Source organism: Vicia villosa, unplaced genomic scaffold (genome assembly GCF_029867415.1).
Source record: "Vicia villosa cultivar HV-30 ecotype Madison, WI unplaced genomic scaffold, Vvil1.0 ctg.004988F_1_1, whole genome shotgun sequence".
Classification (NCBI taxonomy): domain Eukaryota; kingdom Viridiplantae; phylum Streptophyta; class Magnoliopsida; order Fabales; family Fabaceae; genus Vicia; species Vicia villosa.
Window position 1 is genome coordinate 95,499 of NW_026706552.1, and position 26,377 is coordinate 121,875.

General features: G+C 35.8%; 1 protein-coding gene across 1 annotated transcript; it reads left to right on the forward strand.

Moving 5' to 3' along the window:
* Positions 1-1,737: 1,737 nt before the first annotated feature.
* On the forward strand, positions 1,738-3,273 carry LOC131642418 (hydroxycinnamoyl-CoA:piscidic acid hydroxycinnamoyltransferase-like). The gene has a single exon (XM_058912664.1). It carries the CDS (start codon positions 1,768-1,770, stop codon positions 3,154-3,156), a length of 1,389 nt encoding a protein of 462 aa, XP_058768647.1. The 5' UTR covers positions 1,738-1,767; the 3' UTR covers positions 3,157-3,273.
* The last annotated feature ends 23,104 nt before the right edge of the window (positions 3,274-26,377 follow it).

The following is a 26,377-nucleotide window of genomic DNA, read 5'->3' on the forward strand; positions in this document are numbered from 1 at the left end:
ATATTCAAATGTTGTTATCTAAAAAATCTAAGTCCAGGAGAAAGTACAAGATGAAAGACTGTAACGTCTAATCTCTGACTGACAAAAGGAACGTTAGAAACTACAAAAGGCAAAGTCAGTAAAAGCAGCAAAAGCAAGGCTCGTGGTAGTTGACAAAAGTGTGAAACATTAAATGCAGCATTGTACTATTCATGCAAAGCATTAAATGCATCCCAACGGTCATTTCCTCTCAACGCCTATAAATAGAAGTTCTCATCAGAAGCTGCAAATAACACTTGAGAAAAATATACAGAAACACTGTCAAATTCAAAAGCTCACGAACTTCATCTTCAACCTCACAAACTCTTGTAATATTTAGTGAGTGTTAAGTTTAGAACTTAAGAGAAATATCACAGTTGTGATTACAGCTTTATTAGAAGCATTCAAACTTTTGTATACTTTATTTTACATTGATTGTAAAAGGATTCCTAGAGTGATCAAGTTGTGATCTGTAGACTCTAGAAGACTTAGAGGTTATCTAAGTGGAAAACCATTTTAATCAGTTGGATTAGTGGATTAAATCCTCAGTTGAGGTAAATCACTCTAAGGGGGTGGACTGTAGTAGTTTGGTTAACAACGAACCAGGATAAAAATCATTGTGTTGTTTGAGTTTTTATCTTCCAAGTTTTGAGATACACTTATTCAATCCCCCCCCCCCCCTTTCTAAGTGTTTTCTAACCTTCAGGAGGTGAATAACATGGTTTGGATTTGTATGCTATATGTTATTTGTGATGTGTTGAGATGATTAATGCTATGTGAATGCATTGGTGGTAATGAGACATGTCCTATGATCAATTTAGTCGATCCTGTAAGTTACCAAACATATAAAATTTGAAGGACTAGCAGTTGTTTACCAGAAATCACTGTAAACAATGGTTAAGTGTTATGCTTCACAATCCTTGTGGCCAAGGTTCAATCCTTGACAAAAGTAACATTTCTTTTGGAATTTAGGTGAGCTTGATAGTTATCATAAGTCACACCAGCGCCATATCAGACGCCACCCAAGCAAAAGTTGACGCTGTTTGGGAAAATTGGATAGAAAAGACTAACGTGGACTTTTAATTTTGTTTATAAAATTTACAGCTTCATCTAAATCCACTAGCAACAATAACTTTAAACCTATTATCATATATAATCGAGTTGACTTGTGAACCTAACGTGTCCACCTATACATATTTCATATTCAGCTCATTTAATTAATGAATTTTTTTTTCATATTCAACTAATTTGCTTCTCAAACCTTGTACAATGATTTAGTTGTCAAATCAAATTTCAAATTATATTCGAATTAATTTGGTTCATTGTTATCCTAGATATAATCTAGTTAGTAATACTGTGGTCACAACTTAGGAAGCAACTTACAATTTAAAAGGATGATAAGAAGATATTTTCCTTTTAGTGTTGAAAATACGTTTAGATCTTGATTATAAAAAGATTTCAAGTTTCCCACTTTCTGTGTTTAACCTTTTCTCACATTATTGATCGTAATACTAATAATGCAACTTTTATCATTTTGCATTTTGTAGTATATACTAAAAAAGATTTTCTCTAGAATTTGTAGGGTCCTATGTCTGAAGAAGGTGACCAAATTACTATAACCAGTCACAAATTGCGACATGAAAAGTCATCATAAATTAAATTGTTAGATTAGTAACTTCTTAATAATTTATAAGGCAAAATGATTATATAGAATTCGGATGAAAAACAAACCTTCCAAGAAACTCAAAAATGATAACCATATTAGCTTCTTACAGTGTCACTCCAAATGAACCAACTCCAAATGGTTCTTTATGGCTCACTGACTTAGATCAAGTTGTGCGCCTAAGCCATACACCACTTCTTTTCATTTACAAGCCAAAACACGACCAAAAAACCAGAATCTTTGAAACCTTAAAAAACTCTCTCAGCAAGATTCTTGTTCATTACTATCCTATGGCTGGTAGATTATGTTACACAAGAGGTGGTCGAATTGAATTGAATCTCAATGCAAAAGGAGCTCTTCTGATTGATGCTGAAACAACAAAAACAGTTCATGATTATGGTGACTTTTCACCTTCTGACTCAACAAAAGAGCTTATTCCAAAAATCAATTATGGTCAACCGATGGAGGAAATTCCATTGTTTGTTGTTCAAGTCACACAATTCTCATTCTCAAACAAAGATGAAACTTTTGCATTTGCAATTGGAATTGCTTACTCTCACCCTTTATCTGATGGTGCTGTTTTTTTCAAAATGTTAAATTCATGGGCCAAAATAGCAAGAGGCGAAACACTAGATTCTAATGAAATGCCCTTTTTAGATAGAACGGTTCTCAAATTTTCACACACCCCACTTAAACCATGTTTTGAACACATTGAGTTAAAGCCACCACCACTTATTCTAGGAAGATCTGACGCAAACATTGAAAGAAACAAGAGTATAACAGCTGAATTATTGAAACTCACAGCGGAAGAAGTTGAAAAGTTGAAGAAAAAAGCTAACGAAGTTGATATTCCAAAAGGGTCAAGACCTTTTAGTAGACATGATGCTATAAGTGCACATATATGGAAAAGTGCATCCAAAGCACGTGATCTTGAAACGAAACAAGAAAGTGTTGTAAGATTCTTTGTTGAAATTAGGAATAGAATTACTCCAAATCTTCCAAAGTATTACTATGGGAATGCTTTGATTCAAGCTTCAGCAAGAGGGTATATCGGAGAAATCACATCAAAGCCGTTGAGTTACGTTGCAAAGAAGATAAGGGAAGCACATGATTTGATAACAAATGAGTATATAAGGTCCCATATTGATGTTATTAGGGGGTTTGCGCATTTGGATGATGCAAGGAAATTGTTTATAGGCAGTGAAGGTAATGATGCTGCATATTTTGGGAATCCTAATCTTCATATAACAAGTTGGATGAATTTTCCTACATACGAAGCGGATTTTGGGTGGGGAAAACCATTCTACTTTGGTATTGGATATGTTTATCCGCATGACAGGGCATGGATTCTATTGAGTCCTGATGGAGATGGTTCTGTGATTGTGTGTATGCATTTTCAGGTTGAATTGATGAAGCTTTTCAAGAAGTTTTTCTATGGGGACTTATATGAGTTGTTCACATCTGCACGATTGTGAATTCGTGATAATGAGGATTTGTGTGTATGGAAATTCTGTGAGGAATTTGTGTTGATATTTTTCTGCAGTCAATTGAAATTAAATACAACAATGGGTGGATGTAATGATGCATATTATATAAAAGGTGATATAGCCTTCTATAGGCATACAATTTTGTGTTTAATGTTGCTCTTGTATAAATTTTGCTTCAACATGTCGGTATCTGTGTTATAATTTATAAAATTAACCAAAACAATTTCAAGATATAGACTTATAGAAACTAATGACAGAAACAGAAAATTTTAAAAAGTATGTATTACTCTCTTTATGGTAACATACAATTTTTTTTAGGATCTTGTTAATCAGCATCCTCATGGTACTCTTTAAGCATATTAAATAAAAAAAATTCTTTATAAAAGTCAATATTTCAATTTCTAATACATTTAAAATGCATTGAATACACACATCTATCATATTTCCTTTCTTTTATTTATTATATTATTATTTGCTTTCTATTATATGATATTTCTAATCAATTAATAGAGTGCATAAAGCTTTCTACTACATTATACCCCTACTTTTTTCTCACAGATTTTACTATTATTAAATTCATCTTCTTTTAAATCAACCATACATTTTTTTATGTGAATTCTTATTTACCCAACTCAAAAAGTTGGGTAAGGTTACCTTTAGTGTAAAATGCATTGAAAACATCAAAAAATTATTCTATATAATAAATAATTAAATACATCAAAATTAAATGGTGTCATTTGATTGGTGGAATGTACACTACCCATCTTTTTGTGATGGCTAGAGAAGTTGTCCCCTTTTTTTTATCTATTGCTTTGGTTTCATTACTCTCTCATTCTCTTTTTTAAATTTACAAGTTTTCCTCTTTCTCTCTTTTTTTGTATTTAAGTTTTCAAGATAAAAAAATACACTAAAATTTGTGACTTTTATAGTGTTTTATTTTATTCGCATTACAAAATTTTAACTATACTACATGAAATGAAAAAGACTATTTTACAACGAAATAAAATTATAGAAAAGGCACCGGAACAAATAACAGTTGAACAAGCGTTTTATCGGAAGATAAAAATAAATATATTAACATGATTTACGCGGAACGAAGTTTAATAAAATAGACTAAAAAATGATCAAATTCATAAATAAAAATACCCGGTTGACTAGGCCCTGACAAGTAAAAATATGAGCGTAAAAAAGCGTCGAAAAATAAAACGAGCTTACCGACATGATCTACGTGTAACATAGATTAATAAAATAGTCAGATACATGTTAAAACTCGTAATATTTCGCTCACTAATTTTTCACACGGTGTCGAATCGCTTCAACCGGTCTATCTAGAAAACTCCTATTTAAATTATGACAAAATAAAAATATTTTTTATAGATAATTAAAACTACAAGAATATGTGTAATACGGTGAACTGACTTTATTCGAAATGTGCGGATAGCAAGAGTCGCCACCGACTTTTATTTTATCCAAATTAACAGAAAGGCTAAAAGAACAGGAAAAACCTTTTAAAAGAAATTTTGAGTTCGGGGGGTAATTTATGCAAAGGGAATGTAAGGCACCCTTTGCATCCATGGTTTTCCATGGGCTCTTAATTGCTTTGCTCTTTAGTTTTGAAGCCAACAGTTCAGAAATGTAGAAGAAGAAGGAGAAATAAGGACTTTAGCTCGTAAATGAGTGTAGCCTTTTTGAAGGTTTATGAAAAAGTGTAAGAAAAAGATTTAAGCTAGAGCAAAGCAATTAGGGGCAAATTACCTGGTTAGATGAAAAATGTTCTTTTAGTTTTTTAGGGCTATCCATACCATAGGAGGGTAAGGAAGTCCTTTTATTTGGAGGTTGAAGGGTCGTCGAATTATCGTTCACCACAAGACTGTCCCATGCCATTGAGGGGCATGTAGTCTAAGGGAAGGATCAGAATTGCCTTTCGTTTAGGCAACCAGAGAATACCTCAGCACTTCGTAGGCAACTTCGAGGGACGAGATCATATTTGGCGAATCGAAGGCAGCATCATTAGGGACTTATGATCTTTGAATGAACCGAGGGCAACATTGCTGAGGTATCCTCGTATTCGAGGGACTTGGTTATTCTGCATTAAAACACTAGGCAACAGGCAACAAGAGGGGTACCATAAAAGGTGCGTGGGTGCAACAATCACGTGGTTAACTTCGATTACATTTATCTTGTAAAGTTAGTGATTCTATGTTCAGTTCATGGTTATCACTCCCTAGAATTACTAACCACGCAGCTAATATAAACAGTGTTGAGTGCCTTCAAGGCCAAGCAATACAAACCAGAAGCAATTACATGATAAACCACGGGTAAGGGGAAAAAGCAATAATAAAACCCCACAAGGCAGATAGTTTTGACATAAGTAATAATAATAAAAAGGAAATTAAAATAAATTAAGTTTTAGGGTTACCGACTAATCGAGCTTTGACCGGCTGCCTAACCCTGAAAAATGGAAAAGGAAAAATAAACAGCAAAGGGTGAGTGTAGGGACAATTCATTGACATTTGATAATAAACCCTAATTTGATAAAAAGAAGCAAAGACAAATATTTTAAATAAGTATAAAATAGGACTTAGCTTTTGATCAAGTGTGGTCGACTCTTGAAGGTCCACCATGGGACTGCAGACTCTGAAACGTTGGATTAATCCGCGCATGCATAAGCTATGAATGTCTGCAAAGCAGTCCAATGCTCACGGTGGTAGTACCTCGCGAAAAACAAAAGTGTGAGTACGGGGCATAAAATAATGGATGAGAAAATGGAGCAAAAACATGAAAGAAATAAAAAAAAATTCATAATAGAAAAGAAATCTAAAATATAAACCAATATTAAATTAGAGACAAAAAAGAAATAAATTTGAAGAATGGCATATACTTTGACGTTTTTGATATGTTTGATTTTTAGTGAGTGATCTTGGTACATGTTAGAATGAAAATTTCTTCACACACCTCCTAACCTTCTTGGCCACCTCTGGTGAATTTACCGCAATACCCCTATTTTCGGAAGTTCATTTCCGAAAACGTACTTTTTTTGAAAAAAAGTTGTTTACGGAAATGTATCTCCGAAAAAGTGTTTTTTTTAATATAAAATATTGATTTCGGAGATGCATCTCCGAAATAAAGTTATTTTTCAGAAAAAGTGGTGTTTTCGGAAGTTCATCTCCGAATTCACCCCCCTTGGAGGAATTCGGAAATGTACTTCCGAAATATTGTCTGGACAGAAGAAAGATGAAAAACAAGAACGATTCGCTTTATTTAATCGGGTGAAGATTACATCGATCACATTACATAAGATTAAAGTTACATATTGTTAAACACGGGTAGGTGGGGATGAGTCAACATTTTGATAACGTCGTCCGCCGATCTTTGAAGTTTCGCGTCCAACTCGATCGGGCCCTTCGAAGAAAATCGGTCGAACGTTGTCCACATAACCGCTAAATCTTCGTCGTTCTTGATCTCAAAAGGTGTGAATTCAATGGCTCCCTCATCGTTAAGCGATGGCGAGCGGTACTCGAGCTTGACAACCTTTCGATTCTCAGGATAGCGCAAAAGCGTGTTGAGCGACGTTATCAACTCCGCAAACGGCGTGTCGCGCGAGAAGCAAAATTGGAACGGCATCGGGTAGCCGGTGGTGAAGTAGACGAATGCTAGGTGGGGGTAGGTTTGTGTCATTTGTGTTTCTAGGTGTGAAGAGGATGAAGAAGAGTGTGTTGTATTTATAGACTTATTGGAGCAATGATGGCCCAACAAACCTTATCCTGCCTCAGGGGACTTTTCGGAAATGAACTTCCAAAAATAGGAGGCAGACAAGCATATTTCGGAAGTTCATTTCCGAATTATGCAGAAACAGACATAAATGTTGCATTTTGTTGATTGCTTAGTGTGTTGTGTAAATTGGACAAATGGAATTCAAAATAGACTTAAATTACACAATGCTGACATAAAACATACTTATATTATATATGTATTGAATCGGTCCGATTTTACATGATAAACAACAATACATACAAAAATGATCATTACAAACAAAAACGATCCGGAACAAACTAAAATTCACCGAACCAATCGGTGGATCCTAAGTCCAAAATAGGTACATTCTTCGACCGCTCTCTATTTTGCTCGCGCTCTTTGCTCATCATTTCTTCAAACTCCGCCATTCTCGAAACGAACAGATCCGGCCAAGTCTCCGCCTCATTTGAACGATGTGTCGTCCATTGACAAGAAGTAGTCGGTATAGGACAACCCGGTTTCAAAAACACTTGAACGAAGTGCCGCGATCGTAGATACCCGATGCATATGATGCGGCCCGACGCGTCCAACGGCGGTCGACTATGAAGTGGAAAGAAAGTCTCACTTAGTCTAAACCTCGTCAAATCGACGCACACCATATCATATGCACTTTCTATTAGATGAACCATCTCGGGGAATGACATCCACTTCGAAACCGGAGCGATACCGGTAAGTGATGGAACAAGTGCATCATGAATTTTCGCAAACTTTTCTTGATTTTCATAAAGTCGGTTGTAGATGTCCCGATACGAAGTCAACTCCGCAATGAGTTCCCGTCGGACTAAAGTGTGATTATTTTCCCCTTTACCGAGCAAACCCGCAACGGCCCGATATCCACAATTGTCATCGCCTCCAACATCAACGATGTTATCGATATATTTGTGCATAAAAAGTGGCATCTCATCAATGTAGACAATCGGTGATTTTTTGATCGGCGGTGTGCGAGGTGGCTTCGAAATACGGGCTTCTTTGTTACCACTACACTTGGACTTCGGTGTCGGTGAATCCGGGAATGATGCATCAACATGTTCAAAGTAGGATGGAGATCGTTTTGTTGATGTGTCTTCTTGTGTAACTTTGGACTTTTTCGGTGCACCTTTCGTTTTAACCAGTTGAGATGGCGGTTTCAAATCGATGGTCTCCGGAAATGCAATTTTCCGCAATTGTTCTTTTATGTGCATTTTGGTGGTGTCATCCGCTTTAGCAAACTTCTCCATTATCACTTCCAACTCGTCGGAGATGGTGATTTTGGAGTCATTTTCCTTCGGCGGATCAAAATCATCAAAACGAGGTTTCTTCCAATGGTCGGCTACCTCATCCATGCGTATTGGTGAATTCAAATTCTTCTTTTTTGAAAGTATACAAGCACATGGAAGGCCGTATGTAGTTCTAATGGTACACCCACATAAAGAACTATCCGGGCCCGTGGTCTCCGACCGTTTCGCTTCATGAAACAAAAAATTCAAACCCGTCCGGGATATGTTGTAAATCAATTGGGAGAATAGAATTTGGCATTTATACCGGTGTTCCATAACCGTCTTGCTCCGACCGAACGATGTTTGAATTTCATTGTGTTGATTTTGGAGCATTTGGTTGACGGTGTCCCATCCCCGACACAAATCTCCCTTGCTATCACCCAACCACCTCTTGAAGACCGCATGTGCGGATTCAACTCGGTTAGTCATGGTGCAACCAAGATGTCTAACTCGATTTGTCCAAGCGCACACGACTTTTTCTCTAACTTTGTCAAGAATGGTGGATTCGACGTAATGACAAAATGTCTTAATGGAACCACACAAAGACCTAAAGTGTACCAATTTCTCGGTATACACCTCTTCGGAGTGTGCATCCAAAATTTCCCTCCATGCCGCCATTATCCTCTCAACCACAACACCGACTTTGATAACTTTACCGTTTTCATTCGGCCTATCTTTTGTCTCAACCGCGGGTTTCAACTTACTTCTCACGTTGCAAGTTATGTGATACCGACAAAGTAACGCGGTCGATGTCGAGAATACGGTATCAACCGCATTCATCAAAGCATTGTCCCGGTCGGTGACAATGACGTTTGGCATAACCTCTTGATCAACCAACAAAGACTTGCAAATTCCCAAGGCCCATGTAAAGTTGTCTTCTTTTTCACACTCCAAAAAAGCAAACCCGACCGAATAAGTCTTGTCCGTCGAGGTCACACCGACTATCTCTAGAAGAGGAAGCCTATACTTGTTTGTCTTGTACGTCAAATCCATGACTAGAACGGTTGGAAATGTGTTTAATAATTTGATACTTTCGGGATGAGTCCAAAAAATACCACGCACCGTAACTTTGTCCTCGGAGGTTCGGAAGCTTGAAACATAATTGTTATCGCCTAGTAGTTTCAAAAGTTGTTGCATTTCCGACCGAGGGCCCATATTCAAAACTTTGAGATTGTGTCGTTCATTGTAAACTTGTTTGATATTTGAAACGCTATCTGGTTTCTTACGCTTCAAATCGGCAAGTATGTTGCGAGGCGCCACTTTGACTATCGTTAAGTCTGATATCACATTCCTCTCTTCGCGGGACAAACGACACGCCATTGAATGTCCGTGTAACTTGACATCCAAGGCATGATTATGAATTCCACAAATTACGGTTAACCGCCACAAATCATCAACCCTCCGAGTAGCACGCAACTTAAAAGGGCACCCGCACTTTCTCGTTCCCGTGTCGTCGTGTTTTAGCACCCGGTTTGATTGTACATAACTCCCACCCGTTCGCAATTCAAAACAACGAAAGCTTTCCGCCTATTATTTCCGTTGTCCGACCTTAAAATAACAATTCCAAATCCAAGTTTACTAGCTTCGTTCCTAACCCACTCAATCATTTGTTCGCGACTACCGAAGCTCCGATCATTTGTAAGTTCTTGCCGAACATCAACCGCATTGATCATATGATTAACGTCGATAACCGGATCGTTATTAACGCTGACAACTACTGGAACTACTGCGTCAACGTCTTGCACAATGTTGTCCGGATGCACCATACCTAACAAATGAAAAAATTAGCAAAAGTTGGCCAAAACAGTTTTTTTTAACTGCCAGGGCATATTTCGGAAGTTCATTTCCGAAATTTGTTAGGTAATATATTTCGGAAATGAACTTCCGAACCATATCAATTTCAGCATAAATTTGTTGAATCAATGTAGTGAAATAGAGGATGAAATGAGAGATGTTTACCTGAAATTGTAGCTTTCTATGCTCCCTTTAACGTGATCAACGGTTTGAATGATTTTAGGACGAAAAATGGATGGAGAATGATTGGGTTTTGGAGAGGGTTTGGGGAAGTTTTGGAGAAAAATGATGAAATAGTGGAGGGAAATTTGTATATGCAGCAATATTTTCGGAAATGAACTTCCGAAAATATTCACGGTTTTTGAATTTTTTTGACTTCGGAAATGTATCTCCGAAAACACCACTTTTTTGATGTTTTCGGAGATGCATTTCCGAAGTCAAAAAAATTTCAAAAAAAAAATAACTTCGGAGATGCATCTCCGAAGCAGAGGCAGTTTTGGGTTTTCGCTGGGGGTGACCCCATAGGGAGGTGGGTAAAGAAAAATTTTGTTAGAATTATTTACAAATGATACCAAATAATTTAAATTATTAGAAGAAACAAATAATTACATTTTTATATTAATTAGATAACCTAAATAGGTTTAATAGAAATTACTAAACTACTATAATGTAAGAAACATATTTTTTATGTTTTCTTTTTATGATCCAAATAAATATTTAAATAAAAAGTAAAACAAAAATAACATTTCACTCAGGCGGTGCTTCCTTTGCATGTTCATCAAAACATTTCAACATTTTTAACCGTCCAATACAATGGTGACACGTGGCATAATAAATAAAATAAAAATTAGGGAATTCTTATCTACCCTTTTCAAAAAAGTTGGGTAGTTACCCATCTGACTTGTCAATCATTAAAAACACTTATGTGTCAATTATGTTTCAGTCATTATTAATAGACTTATTTTTAAATATTTATAAATTTACCCCAAAATCATTAATGATATTTTTACCTCTACTTTTGTGTAGCCACCATTTTACTTTTTTGAGGCAAATGTTTTCTAATCCATTTATTTTATTCTTATCATTTATTTTTCTTAAACTACACTATGTGAAGTGCTCCTCATTCAATTTATTTTTCTATCAACGGCCCTCAAACAAATTGCTTAACATATTTTATTTTCAAATATTATTCAATAAAAATTACTTCATTTATTTTTCTTAAACTACACTATGTGAAGTGCTCCTCATTCAATTTATTTTTCTATCAACGGCCCTCAAACAAATTGCTTAACATATTTTATTTTCAAATATTATTCAATAAAAATTACTTCATTTATTTTTATTTAAATTTAAATAATTTATAAAATATATTATTAATTAATAAATTTTATGGTAGTATTATTTTTTACACATGCATTCTATCAAATCTATCATATTTTCATTTTCATAAATTTATTTTAAAAATATTTTTACAAAAGTGTATGTGGAAAAATATTATGAGTGATTTTATTGAACATATGTGGAAAAATATTTTATATTCCTTATTTTATTTAAAATAAATCAATAATCATTAAATATTTTAAATTAATAAAATATGGTTTAAATGCATTTTCGAAAATCCACCATCACCTTTTCGGATCATAATTCATAGACCTTCCACTATAAATGATATTTCTTAACTGACTATTTTTTCATCGACTAGAATTTTCAATATTGTACCGTCCATATTGTGTAAAATGGACTAAGAAACAAACAAATTGAAAATTTCATCAATCGAGATCCACCGCCTCCTTCTCAAATCACAATTCAAAAGTCTTCCACTAGAAATGGTCTTTTTTTATTGACTCTTTCCTTCACCAGAAGAACACCAACTAGAATTTTAAATATAAAATTGTCTAAACTGTGTAAATTGAACAAAGAATCAAACAACTTAAAAAAATTCTCAATCTTTCCTAGAGGTCCAACATGTAACACCCCGAAAATTTAGATTAATTATTTAATTAGTTATTTAATTAATTTAGTTTGAATATGTGAGTCCTTGTGAAGTTTGTGATGTTTTAACGATGATATATGGTGTTTTGGTGATTTATGTGATGTTCATGTGTGTTATGAGGATTATCGGGAATTGGGAGTATTTTAGAATAATTAGTTGAGATTATTTTAATTAGAGGTGCTAGTTTGCAATAGAATGAGGTCTATAATGGGGAAAACATAGAGTTGTGGTTATATGATGAAATTCTGAGTTTAGATGATAATTTAGGACTTGTAAGGTGAAGGAATCGCAAGAATTGGGACTGGTTTTATACAGGAAATCGCAACAAGAAAAACAAGAAAGGAACAGAAGCTTTCAGTTAAAGACAGTCAACAGAAGCTTTCAAGAGTAAAATAAGAAAGGAACTCTGGACGGAGAATCAACAGAGATGTTTAGAAAGAAAGATCTTCAGAACCCACATCAAAAATCATTCAAGAGTAGAACATGAATGAATTTGGAAAGGACATACAGGAATCACACTGGATAAAAGTGATCACGATATCCAAGAATGACATTGAATCAAGTGAGGATCAAAACATCCGAGAATAGCATTCAATAAAGTGAGAAATAATATCCAGAAATGGCACCGGATAAATGGAATCACGATATTCAAGAATGGCACTGAATAAAGTGAGGATCACAACATTCGAGAATAGCTTTGAATGAAGTGAGAAATGATATCCAGGAATGGCACTGGAATAAAAGAAATCACGATATTCAAGAATAGCACTGAATAAAGTGAGGATCACAACATCCAATAATAGCATTGAATGAAGTGAGAAATGATATCCAAGAATAGCACTCGGGCAAAAGAAATCACGATATTCAAGAATGGCACTGAATAAAGTGAGGATCACAACATCCGAGAATAGCATTGAATGAAGTGAGAAATAATATCCAGGAATGGCACTGGAGCAAAAGGAATCGTGATATTCAAGAATAGCACTGAATAAATTGAGGATCACATCATCCGAGAATAGCATTGAAAGAAGTGAGAAATGATATCCAGGAATGGCACTGAAGCAAAAGAAATCACGATATTCAAGAATGGCACTGAATAAAGTGAGGATCACAACATCCGAGAATAGCATTGAATGAAGTGAGAAATAATATCCAGGAATGGCACTGGAGCAAAAGGAATCGTGATATTCAAGAATAGCACTGAATAAATTGAGGATCACATCATCCGAGAATAGCATTGAAAGAAGTGAGAAATGATATCCAGGAATGGCGCTGAAGCAAAAGAAATCACGATATTCAAGAATGGCACTGAATAAAGTGAGGATCACAACATCCGAGAATAGCATTGAATGAAGTGAGAAATAATATCCAGGAATGGCACTGGAGCAAAAGGAATCATAATATTCAAGAGTAGCACGGAATAAATTGAGGATCACAGCATCCGAGAATATCATTGAAAGAAGTGAGAAATGATATCCAAGAATGGCACTGAAGCAAAAGAAATCACGATATTCAAGAATGGCACTGAATAAAGTGAGGATCACAACATCCGAGAGTAGCATTGAATGAAGTGAGAAATGATATCAAGGAATGACACTGGAGCAAAAGAGGAGACAATCATCCAAGATTGGCATTGGATAAGTAAAGAAAGGACAAACATATGTTTTTGTAAATGCCAAGTAAGTTGGACTTATATCTCAAGGTAAGATATTGATAGCAACAAGACCTCAGAAAATGTAAATGACCATGAAATTTATTTCTATGCATGCTATTGAATTTTTCAATGCATGATGAATGATCAATGCGATGCAATTGTTTGTGACAACTGAGATTGACCTTTTGCAAGTGTTTCACCAGCTCCGTCGACAGCCCTTTACTTTCTCACATAATGGGCCTTGATCGATGAAAAACAACCTATCTACTTGACCCAACTTACTTCTCGAGGCCCATAGCATTCTAGTCGACAATTGCTTATCAACGGGTCCATAATGTCTATCACGGACTAACTCATGTGGAAATTCAAAAAATGTACAAATCGGACACCCCGAGATCAACCATCAACTACCCCGACTACAATTCACATAATCAAAAAATTGAAAATCAATTGTATCAGACTATTTTTTTAATAAAATAAATTGATAATTAAAAAAAGTTTTATCCCACATTTAATATTTTAAAAAAATTAATATTTTTATATACAATTATTCATATCAACTAGTGATATATTTTCATTATTATAAATAAAATATAAAATAACAATTTAGATGTGGATTTAGACGTGGAGTAAATAAATAATGTAATAGTTATAATAGAAATATAGAATAGAATGTAACAAATAAATAAATATTTTTGAAAAATTATATAAAATTTTTATTTGCCAATATACTATATAGTAAATAGTATGTAATTAAATTATGTGTTAAAGTAGTATAAAGTTTTATTATTAAAAAATAACAATTACATAAAAAAACATTGTATATCAAAGTAAGAGTGATCATTAAACTTCAATTATTTTATAGAGGCAAGCGAACAAAATTTATTCATTAGTGCATTGGAAATATAATGGATGCAATTGTAATTAGTGCATTGAAAACATAATGAATGCAATTGTAATTATAAAGAATTATGCTGCAACAATTAAAAATACAACCTTTAATGATATGTCAAGTAACCTAATTTTACACCAATATATTTTAGCCAAGTCAGATGGGTAAAATTACCCACTTTTAATTGAAGGGTAATGAAGTTGGCCCCTAAAACATAAAACCCAAAGATAAACAAGAACACAGACGGTATCAACATGAGCAAACCACCCATATCTCTTTTCCTCTTCTCACTTCATTTTTCTTTCAAAATTTCACAAGCTTTAAAAAAAAAACAAGATAATAGCAAAGGAATATAGAAGTGAAAGGCAGACCAACCTGTACGGCGGCAATTGCAATTCCGATGCTGTGAGATTCGCGTGGTGTTTTGCGGCTGGGTTTGAATGCATATAGCGGTCGGAAGCGTTGCCAATTTCTTGGAAGTCATTTGATCTCTTGGTATAGCAAGAAGCAAGCAACTATTGCTCTATCAACAACAGAAGCAGAATATGTCGCTGCTGCTGGTTGTAGTACATAGATGCTCTGGATGAAGAGTCAGCTGGAAGATTATCAGATATTTGAGAGTAACATTCCTATATTCTGTGATAATACTTCTGCTATATGTTTATCTAAGAATCCTATTCTTCATTCAAAAGCTAAACATATTGAGATTAAACATCATTTCATAAGGGACTATGTTCAGAAGGGTGTTATATCTTTAAACTTTGTTGATACAGACCATCAATGGGCTGATATCTTTACAAAACCCCTGGCTGAAGATAGGTTTAAGTTCATTCTGAAGAACATCAGTATGGATTTATGCCCAGAATGAGAAGATGAGAAGTTCTTATGTATGAGTATCTTCTGAAATGAAAATGGATTATTTTTTATATATCAGAAGTTCTGATTGAAATCTTTTAGAAATTATGATTCGGTTATTACTAACGTTTCATTGTCTAAGTTGATTCAGAACCTCTTTTAAAGCAAAACAGCTGTTACGTGTTATCTCGGGATGGTAAACCTGTCGTTACTATTCATGGATAAACGTGCGTGCAGTTGAAGGGACGCCGACCATAGGTAACTGTGCTAGTCACCTCATTTGTCTTTATTATCTCTCCTCATGTCACGTAACATTAAATGCTATTCATCATTCGTTTCATTTTATTTTCTTTTAAATACTCTTCAAACGCTTCTCCTTCCCTCATATTTTTTTCACTCTATCTGTGTTCTCTTTCTCTATCTCTTTGCATTCCTCATCAAGGTTTTCTCTCTCTCTCTCTTCCGTTTTCGTCTCTTGCTCAAACACATTTTTTTTTTAAAAAAAAAAAAAAAATCCTAGCTCAAACCTAGCGTTCACCCTTAGCCTGTTGAAGATCTATGACTCAAAGGCGACAGATCTCTGCATATCTCGGGATGGCTCTCCTAATACCTCTCAAGTCAGACCTCTTCTTTGATGATGTTATCAACTTTCACCCAAAGACAGAAGACTTTCTTGAGTTATGGGAGGAGGTTAAGAATGATATTCTTAACTTCTATGTTAAGGGAAAGCCCCGTTTGCAACATTAGCTCTCTGTCTGTGAACTGTCCCTCTCTTCCTCTTTGGTCACTTGGATCTCTCCTACAGTGGAGGTTCTAGTCTGGAAGACAAGAGTCCACAGGGATTCTTGATGGGTTGACACCGAGCGTGTCCTGCTAGGGTGCTGTTTTTAATTTTTGTAGTCATTTCCTCTTGGGATGACTTTTTATGTATTTGCTAGGAATGTTTCTCATCTTGTTAAACATAGGAACCTTTTGTAATATCTTTTGATTATCAATGAAAAGTTTCTTTGCTTTTACATTCCAGTGATTCTATTTGTCGTTTTATGCATCTGAATCTTTTGAAATATTCTTTTTGATGTTATGACAAAAAGGGGGAGAAGATAAATGATAAATGATTTGATTAATCTATCAGTTGCTGGGTAAAGCTCCCACACATTTACTAACAAGAACTGCAAGTTCTATATGGTTTAAGTGTTTTGCAGGTATAAAGAAGTGAAGAGAATCTTCAAAGCAAACACAAGAAGCAAAACCATGGAAACTGAAGCAAGCCGAGTGCTGTCAAGCTTCAGAGATCAGAAGCAAGAAAGAAAAATGAATCAGAAGCACTGAAAATAGAATTTGATCCATATTTGTCTATTTGTTTTGACAAAATTCTATTTGCTCTGATACATTATTTTAGCCTATATGGCTCTGATACATATAATGTGTTAGAATATACATTTTATGTTCTGACTCGTTCATGCTGACTTTTGTCGTTTAGTTTTTGTTCTGTAACATTTCAGGATGTAGAGATGCTCTGATGATGCTCTGGTACATTCAACAATGTTCTGATACAAATCTAGCATGAAGTGATGTTGGTAGAAATTCAAGCTCTGAAGCTATCCGAGGGAAGCAGAAATTCAAAGCTGTGAATGTTCTAAAGATCCAGAAAACTCAAGTTCTGAAGCTGTCCTAAATGGAAGCAGAAATCAGAAGCTGTGAATGTTCAGAAGATCAAAGAAATTCAAGTTCTGAAGCTGTCCTGAATGGAAGCAGAAATCAGAAGCTGTGAATGTTCAGAAGATCAAAGAAATTCAAGTTCTGAAGCTGTCCTAGATGGAAGCAGGAATCAGAAGCTGTGAGTGTTCTAGGGATCTAAAGAAATTCTAGTTCTGAAGCTGTCCTATGGAAGCAGAAGTCAGAAGCTATGAATTCTCTAAAGACAGAAGCTTATATGATCGTCTCTACCGAAATAATCAGGGAAGTCTTTTATTAAAGTTCTTCGAGTATTTATTTCAGGGGGAGATTATTTATCTCAGGGGGAGATTGTTAATCTCAGGGGGAGACATATTCATATGCTTATGCTATAGCTGTGTAATTAGTCTTTGCCGTCTATTCTTTCTGATCGCAAATTCATATCATTTATATATGTTTTTGTCATCATCAAAAAGGGGGAGATTGTTAGAACAAGATTTGTTCTGATCAATTATCTTAGTTTTGATGATAACAATAAATATGAATTTTGCTTAAGATTATATGGTACTCTAATCCAATGCAATTTCCCTTTCAGGAAATATATAAAGAGTACGCATAATTCAGCGCTCAGAAGCTTTGTCTCAAAGGGTTCAGCATGCAACATCAGAACATGGTCTGGCAAGACATCAGAAGATGGTCGAAGCAGAATCAGAACATGGGTCTATGGAAGCATCAGAAGAACAAGAGAACAGAAGCACTGAAGTTCTGATGGTATCACGCTCAGAAGCACTTCAAGGTCAGAAGATCAGAAGATGCTATGCACCAAGCTGTTTGACTCTGATGATATTCAAACGTTGTATTCACAAACATCAGATCAGAAGAAAGTACAAGTGGCAAGCTACGCTGACTGACAAAAGGAACGTTAAAAGCTACTAAAGGCTACGTCAGTAGACACAGCGTGAACAAGGCTCGAGGTAGTTGACAAAAGCGTATAACATTAAATGCGATGCTGTACGGAACACGCAAAGCATTAAATGCACTCAACGGTCATCTTCTCCAACGCCTATAAATATGAAGTTCTGATGAGAAGCAAGGTTAACGATTCTGCACCAAAACAACTCATATCAAACTTGCTGAAACGCTGTTCAAATCTAAACTCAGAATCTTCATCTTCATCAAAGCTCACTACATTGCTGTTGTAATATATTAGTGAGATTAAGCTTAAACGATTAAGAGAAATATCACAGTTTGTGATTATAGCTTTCAAGAAGCATTTGTAATACTCTTAGAATTGATTACATTAAGTTGTAAGGAACTAGAGTGATCGTGTGGATCAGAATACTCTAGGAAGTCTTAGAGGTTATCTAAGCAGGTTGTAACTAGAGTGATCGTGTGGATCAGTAGACTCTAGAAAAGTCTTAGAGGGTATCTAAGCAGTTGTTCCTGGAGTGATCAGTGTGTGATCAGTAGACTCTGGAAGACTTAGTTGCTGACTAAGTGGAAAACCATTGTAATCCGTGCGATTAGTGGATTAAATCCTCAGTTGAGGTAAATCATCTCTGCGGGGGTGGACTGGAGTAGTTTAGTTAACAACGAACCAGGATAAAAATAACTGTGCAATTTAATTTTATCTGTCAAGTTTTTTAAAGCTACACTTATTCAAACCCCCCTTTCTAAGTGTTTTTCTATCCTTCAATTGGCATCAGAGCGCCGGTTCTAAGGTGCAAGCACTTAACCGTGTTTAGAAAAGATTCAGGAAGAGAAAAACGCTTCAGTAAAAGATGGTTGATGAAAGTGAAAAGTCTACACCTGCATCTACATCTGGCTCTGCTGAGCAATACAACGGTAACAATGGTTATACTAGACCGCCGGTATTTGATGGTGAAAACTTTGAATACTGGAAAGATAAACTGGAAAGTTACTTTCTTGGTCTAGATGGTGATCTATGGGATCTTCTGATGGATGGTTACAAACATCCAGTAAATGCCAGAGGCGTAAAGCTGACAAGGCAAGAAATGAATGATGATCAGAAAAAGCTTTTCAGGAATCATCATAAATGCAGAACTGTTTTGCTGAATGCTATCTCTCATGCTGAGTATGAGAAGATATCTAACAGGGAAACGACCTATGACATATATGAGTCCTTGAAAATGACTCATGAAGGAAATGCTCAAGTCAAGGAGACTAAAGCTCTAGCTTTAATCTAGAAGTATGAAGCCTTCAAGATGGAGGATGATGAAGACATTGAAAAGATGTTTTCAAGATTTCAAACTCTTACTGCTGGATTGAGAGTTCTTGACAAGGGATACACCAAGGCTGATCACGTAAAGAAGATCATCAGAAGCTTACCCAGAAGATGGGGTCCTATGGTGACTGCATTCAAGATTGCAAAGAATCTGAATGAAGTTTCTCTGGAAGAGCTCATCAGTGCCTTGAGAAGTCATGAAATAGAGCTGGACGCAAATGAGCCTCAAAAGAAAGGTAAGTCTATTGCATTAAAATCTAATATCAAGAAATGCACTAACGCTTTTCAGGCTAGAGAAGAAGATCCTGAAGAATCAGAATCTGAAGAAGAAGATGAACTGTCCTTAATCTCCAGAAGGCTAAATCAACTCTGGAAGACCAAGCAAAGGAAGTTCAGAGGCTTCAGAAGTTCAAAGAAATTTGAACGTGGGGAATCTTCTGATGACAGAAGATTTGACAAGAAGAAGGTCATGTGCTATGAATGCAATGAGCCTGGACACTTCAAGAATGAATGTCCAAATCTTCAGAAGGAAAATCCCAAGAAGAAGTTTCATAAGAAGAAAGGTCTTATGGCAATCTGGGATGAGTCAGAAGATGATTCAGACTCTGAAGATGAGCAGGCCAACTGTGCGCTGATGGCGACAGAAGATGACGGATCAGAATCTACATCAGAATCAGATTCTGAAGAGGTATTTTCTGAACTTACTAGAGATGAGTTAGTTTCCGGTCTAACTGAACTTCTGGAACTCAAGTCTCAGATTAGTCTCAAATACAAAAAGCTGAAAAAGCTGTTTGAATTTGAAACAAAGAAGCTTGAGTTGGAGAATTCTGAATTAAAAGAAAAACTTTTAAAATTATCCAATAATGTTGGATCTCCTTCTGATTCAGAAAAATCCATTCCCAGTCTAAACCATATTCTGAAAGAATATGATTTAAGTTTCAGGAAGTTCTTATCTAGAAGTATTGGCAGAAGTCAGCTAGCTTCTATGATATATGTTGTGTCTGGAAACAAAAGAGTTGGCATTGGTTTTGAGGGTGAAATCCCATACAAACTTGAACCTGTTGATGAAATGAAATTCACATACAAGCCATTGTATGATCAGTTCAAGTATGGCCACTCCCATGATATTAGGCACACTTCACATGCTCAAAGTTTTCACTTATCACACACCAAAAAGCATGTGACACAACCTAGGAAATATCATGAAACTCACATTAAAAATTATCATGCTGTTCCTCCTATTGCTTACAATGTTAAACCCAAGTTCAATCAGAACTTGAGAAAATCTAACAAGAAAGGACCCAAAAAGATGTGGGTACCTAAGGATAAGATTATTCCTATTGCAGATATCCTTGACTGCAAAAAGGACAAAGCACAACATGTCATGGTACCTGGACTCTGGATGCTCACGACACCTGACAGGAAGAAGGTCTATGTTCCAAGACCTGGTGCTTAAGTCTGGAGGAGAAGTCAAGTTTGGAGGAGATCAGAAGGGCAAGATAATTGGCTCTGGAACTATAAAGTCTGGTAACTCTCCTTCCATTTCTAATGTACTTCTTGTAGATGGATTAACACATAACCTCTTATCTATCAGTCAATTGAGTGACAATGGTTATGATATAATCTTTAATCAAGAGTCTTGCAAGGCTGTAAATAAGAAGGATGGCTCAATCCTATTTACAGGCAAGAGGAAGAACAACATTTATAAGACAGATCTGCAAGATCTTATGAGTCAGAAGGTGACTTGTCTTATGTCTGTTTTTGAAGAGCAGTGGGTCTGGCACAGAAGATTAGGTCATGCTAGTTTGAGAAAGATTTCTCAGATTAACAAACTGAATCTGGTCAGAGGACTCCCTAATCTGAAATTCAAATCAGATGCTCTTTGTGAAGCATGTCAGAAGGGCAAGTTCTCCAAACCTGCATTCAAGTCCAAGAATGTTGTTTCTACCTCAAGGCCATTAGAACTCTTGCACATTGATCTGTTTGGCCCAGTCAAAACAGCATCTGTCAGAGGGAAGAAATATGGATTAGTCATCGTAGATGATTATAGCCGCTGGACATGGGTAAAATTCTTGAAACACAAGGATGAGACTCATTCAGTGTTCTTTGATTTCTGCATTCAGATTCAATCTGAAAAAGAGTGTAAAATCATAAAGGTCAGAAGTGATCATGGTGGTGAATTTGAGAACAGATCCTTTGAAGAATTCTTCAAAGAAAATGGTATTGCCCATGATTTCTCTTGTCCTAGAACTCCACAGCAAAATGGGGTTGTAGAACGAAAGAATAGGACTCTGCAAGAAATGGCCAGAACCATGATCAATGAAACCAATATGGCTAAGCATTTCTGGGCAGAAGCAATAAACACTGCATGCTATATTCAGAATAGAATCTCTATCAGACCTATTCTAAATAAGACTCCTTATGAATTGTGGAAGAATAGAAAGCCCAACATTTCATATTTCCATCCTTTTGGATGTGTATGCTTTATTCTGAACACTAAAGATCATCTTGGTAAGTTTGATTCCAAAGCACAAAAATGTTTCCTTCTTGGATATTCTGAACGCTCAAAAGGCTACAGAGTATACAATACTGAAACATTGATTGTAGAAGAATCAATCAATATCAGGTTTGATGATAAGCTTGGTTCTGAAAAACCAAAGCAGTTTGATAATTTTGCAGATTGTGATATTGATATATCAGAAGTTGTTGAGCCAAGAAGCAACGCATCAGAAGCAGAGCTTCTCAGAAGAAAAGAATCGGAAGATCAAGTATCAGCTTCTCTGGAAGATCTAAGCATTTCTGAAGAACCATCTGTCAGAAGATCATCCAGACTCATCTCTGGTCATTCAGAAGATGTCATTCTTGGAAAGAAGGATGATCCAATCAGAACAAGAGCATTCCTTAAGAACAATGCAGACTGTCAATTAGGTCTTGTATCTTTGATCGAGCCAACTTCTGTTGATCATGCTCTAGAAGATCCAGACTGGATAATTGCTATGCAAGAAGAACTGAATCAGTTTACAAGGAATGATGTTTGGGATCTTGATCCTAGACCAGATGGATTCAATATAATCGGCACAAAATGGGTCTTCAGAAACAAGCTCAGTGAGAAAGGAGAAGTGGTAAGGAACAAAGCCAGACTGGTGGCTCAGGGTTATAGTCAGCAAGAAGGGATTGATTATACAGAAACCTTTGCACCAGTGGCCAGGTTAGAATCTATTCGTCTATTAATTTCATTTGCCACTCAACATAACATCACTCTTTATCAGATGGATGTTAAGAGTGCCTTCTTAAACGGTTATATAGATGAAGAAGTTTATGTCCATCAACCTCCTGGTTTTGAAGACTCTATGTCTCCTAATCATGTTTTTAAACTTAAGAAATCATTGTATGGATTGAAACAGGCTCCCAGAGCTTGGTATGAACGCTTAAGTTCTTTCCTTCTGGATAATGGTTTCACTAGAGGAAAAGTGGACACTACTCTCTTTTGTAAAACCTTTAAAAGGGATATTTTAATTTGTCAAATATATGTAGATGATATTATTTTTGGAACATCTAATGCTACACTTGGAAAGGAGTTTGCTGAGTCTATGCAGGCTGAGTTTGAAATGAGCATGATGGGAGAACTCAAGTATTTCCTTGGAATACAAATAAATCAAACATCAGAAGGAACGTATGTTCACCAAACCAAGTATGTGAAGGAACTTCTGAAGAAGTTTAATCTTCTAGACTGCAAAGAAGCCAAAACTCCTATGCATCCAACATGCATTCTAGGTAAGGATGAGGTAAGTAAGAAGGTAGATCAGAAGTTATACAGAGGTATGATTGGATCTCTTCTATATTTGACTGCTTCTAGACCTGACATTCTGTTCAGTGTTTGTTTGTGTGCTAGATTCCAATCAGATCCTAGAGAATCTCATTTAACTGCTGTTAAGAGAATTCTAAGGTATCTGAAAGGTACTACTAATGTTGGCTTAGTTTACAGAAAATCTAAAGAATACAACTTAGTAGGATTCTGCGATGCTGACTATGCTGGAGACAGAATTGAAAGAAAAAGTACTTCAGGAAGTTGCCAATTTCTTGGAAGTCATTTGATCTCTTGGTATAGCAAGAAGCAAACAACTATTGCTCTATCAACAACAGAAGCAGAATATGTCGCTGCTGCTGGTTGTAGTACACAGATGCTCTGGATGAAGAGTCAGCTGGAAGATTATCAGATATTTGAGAGTAACATTCCTATATTCTGTGATAATACTTCTGCTATATGTTTATCTAAGAATCCTATTCTTCATTCAAAAGCTAAACATATTGAGATTAAACATCATTTCATAAGGGACTATGTTCAGAAGGGTGTTATATCTTTAAACTTTGTTGATACAGACCATCAATGGGCTGATATCTTTACAAAACCCCTGGCTGAAGATAGGTTTAAGTTCATTCTGAAGAACATCAGTATGGATTTATGCCCAGAATGAGAAGATGAGAAGTTCTTATGTATGAGTATCTTCTGAAATGAAAATGGATTATTTTTTATATATCAGAAGTTCTGATTGAAATCTTTTAGAAATTATGATTCGGTTATTACTAACGTTTCATTGTCTAAGTTGATTCAGAACCTCTTTTAAAGCAAAACAGCTGTTACGTGTTATCTCGGGATGGTAAACCTCTGGTTACTATTCATGGATAAACGTGCGTGCAGTTGAAGGGACGCCGACCATAGGTAACTGTGCTAGTCACCTCATTTGTCTTTATTATCTCTCCTCATGTCACGTAACATTAAATGCTATTCATCATTCGTTTCATTTTATTTTCTTTTAAATACTCTTCAAACGCTTCTCCTTCCCTCATATTTTTTTCACTCTATCTGTGTTCTCTTTCTCTATCTCTTTGCATTCCTCATCAAGGTTTTCTCTCTCTCTCTTCCGTTTTCGTCTCTTGCTCAAACACATTTTTTTTTAAAAAAAAAAAAAAAAATCCTAGCTCAAACCTAGCGTTCACCCTTAGCCTGTTGAAGATCTATGACTCAAAGGCGACAGATCTCTGCATATCTCGGGATGGCTCTCCTAATACCTCTCAAGTCAGACCTCTTCTTTGATGATGTTATCAACTTTCACCCAAAGACAGAAGACTTTCTTGAGTTATGGGAGGAGGTTAAGAATGATATTCTTAACTTCTATGTTAAGGGAAAGCCCCGTTTGCAACATTAGCTCTCTGTCTGTGAACTGTCCCTCTCTTCCTCTTTGGTCACTTGGATCTCTCCTACAGTGGAGGTTCTAGTCTGGAAGACAAGAGTCCACAGGGATTCTTGATGGGTTGACACCGAGCGTGTCCTGCTAGGGTGCTGTTTTTAATTTTTGTAGTCATTTCCTCTTGGGATGACTTTTTATGTATTTGCTAGGAATGTTTCTCATCTTGTTAAACATAGGAACCTTTTGTAATATCTTTTGATTATCAATGAAAAGTTTCTTTGCTTTTACATTCCAGTGATTCTATTTGTCGTTTTATGCATCTGAATCTTTTGAAATATTCTTTTTGATGTTATGACAAAAAGGGGGAGAAGATAAATGATAAATGATTTGATTAATCTATCAGTTGCTGGGTAAAGCTCCCACACATTTACTAACAAGAACTGCAAGTTCTATATGGTTTAAGTGTTTTGCAGGTATAAAGAAGTGAAGAGAATCTTCAAAGCAAACACAAGAAGCAAAACCATGGAAACTGAAGCAAGCCGAGTGCTGTCAAGCTTCAGAGATCAGAAGCAAGAAAGAAAAATGAATCAGAAGCACTGAAAATAGAATTTGATCCATATTTGTCTATTTGTTTTGACAAAATTCTATTTGCTCTGATACATTATTTTAGCCTATATGGCTCTGATACATATAATGTGTTAGAATATACATTTTATGTTCTGACTCGTTCATGCTGACTTTTGTCGTTTAGTTTTTGTTCTGTAACATTTCAGGATGTAGAGATGCTCTGATGATGCTCTGGTACATTCAACAATGTTCTGATACAAATCTAGCATGAAGTGATGTTGGTAGAAATTCAAGCTCTGAAGCTATCCGAGGGAAGCAGAAATTCAAAGCTGTGAATGTTCTAAAGATCCAGAAAACTCAAGTTCTGAAGCTGTCCTAAATGGAAGCAGAAATCAGAAGCTGTGAATGTTCAGAAGATCAAAGAAATTCAAGTTCTGAAGCTGTCCTGAATGGAAGCAGAAATCAGAAGCTGTGAATGTTCAGAAGATCAAAGAAATTCAAGTTCTGAAGCTGTCCTAGATGGAAGCAGGAATCAGAAGCTGTGAGTGTTCTAGGGATCTAAAGAAATTCTAGTTCTGAAGCTGTCCTATGGAAGCAGAAGTCAGAAGCTATGAATTCTCTAAAGACAGAAGCTTATATGATCGTCTCTACCGAAATAATCAGGGAAGTCTTTTATTAAAGTTCTTCGAGTATTTATTTCAGGGGGAGATTATTTATCTCAGGGGGAGATTGTTAATCTCAGGGGGAGACATATTCATATGCTTATGCTATAGCTGTGTAATTTGTCTTTTGCCGTCTATTCTTTCTGATCGCAAATTCATATCATTTATATATGTTTTTGTCATCATCAAAAAGGGGGAGATTTTTAGAACAAGATTTGTTCTGATCAATTATCTTAGTTTTGATGATAACAATAAATATGAATTTTGCTTAAGATAATATGGTACTCTAATCCAATGCAATTTCCCTTTCAGGAAATATATAAAGAGTACGCATAATTCAGCGCTCAGAAGCTTTGTCTCAAAGGGTTCAGCATGCAACATCAGAACATGGTCTGGCAAGACATCAGAAGATGGTCGAAGCAGAATCAGAACATGGGTCTATGGAAGCATCAGAAGAACAAGAGAACAGAAGCACTGAAGTTCTGATGGTATCACGCTCAGAAGCACTTCAAGGTCAGAAGATCAGAAGATTCTATGCACCAAGCTGTTTGACTCTGATGATATTCAAACGTTGTATTCACAAACATCAGATCAGAAGAAAGTACAAGTGGCAAGCTACGCTGACTGACAAAA

Bases quoted from the DNA above. Each gene is read 5' to 3' on its own strand.
- LOC131642418 (XM_058912664.1), top strand. From the start codon at position 1,768: ATGATAACCATATTAGCTTCTTACAGTGTCACTCCAAATGAACCAACT.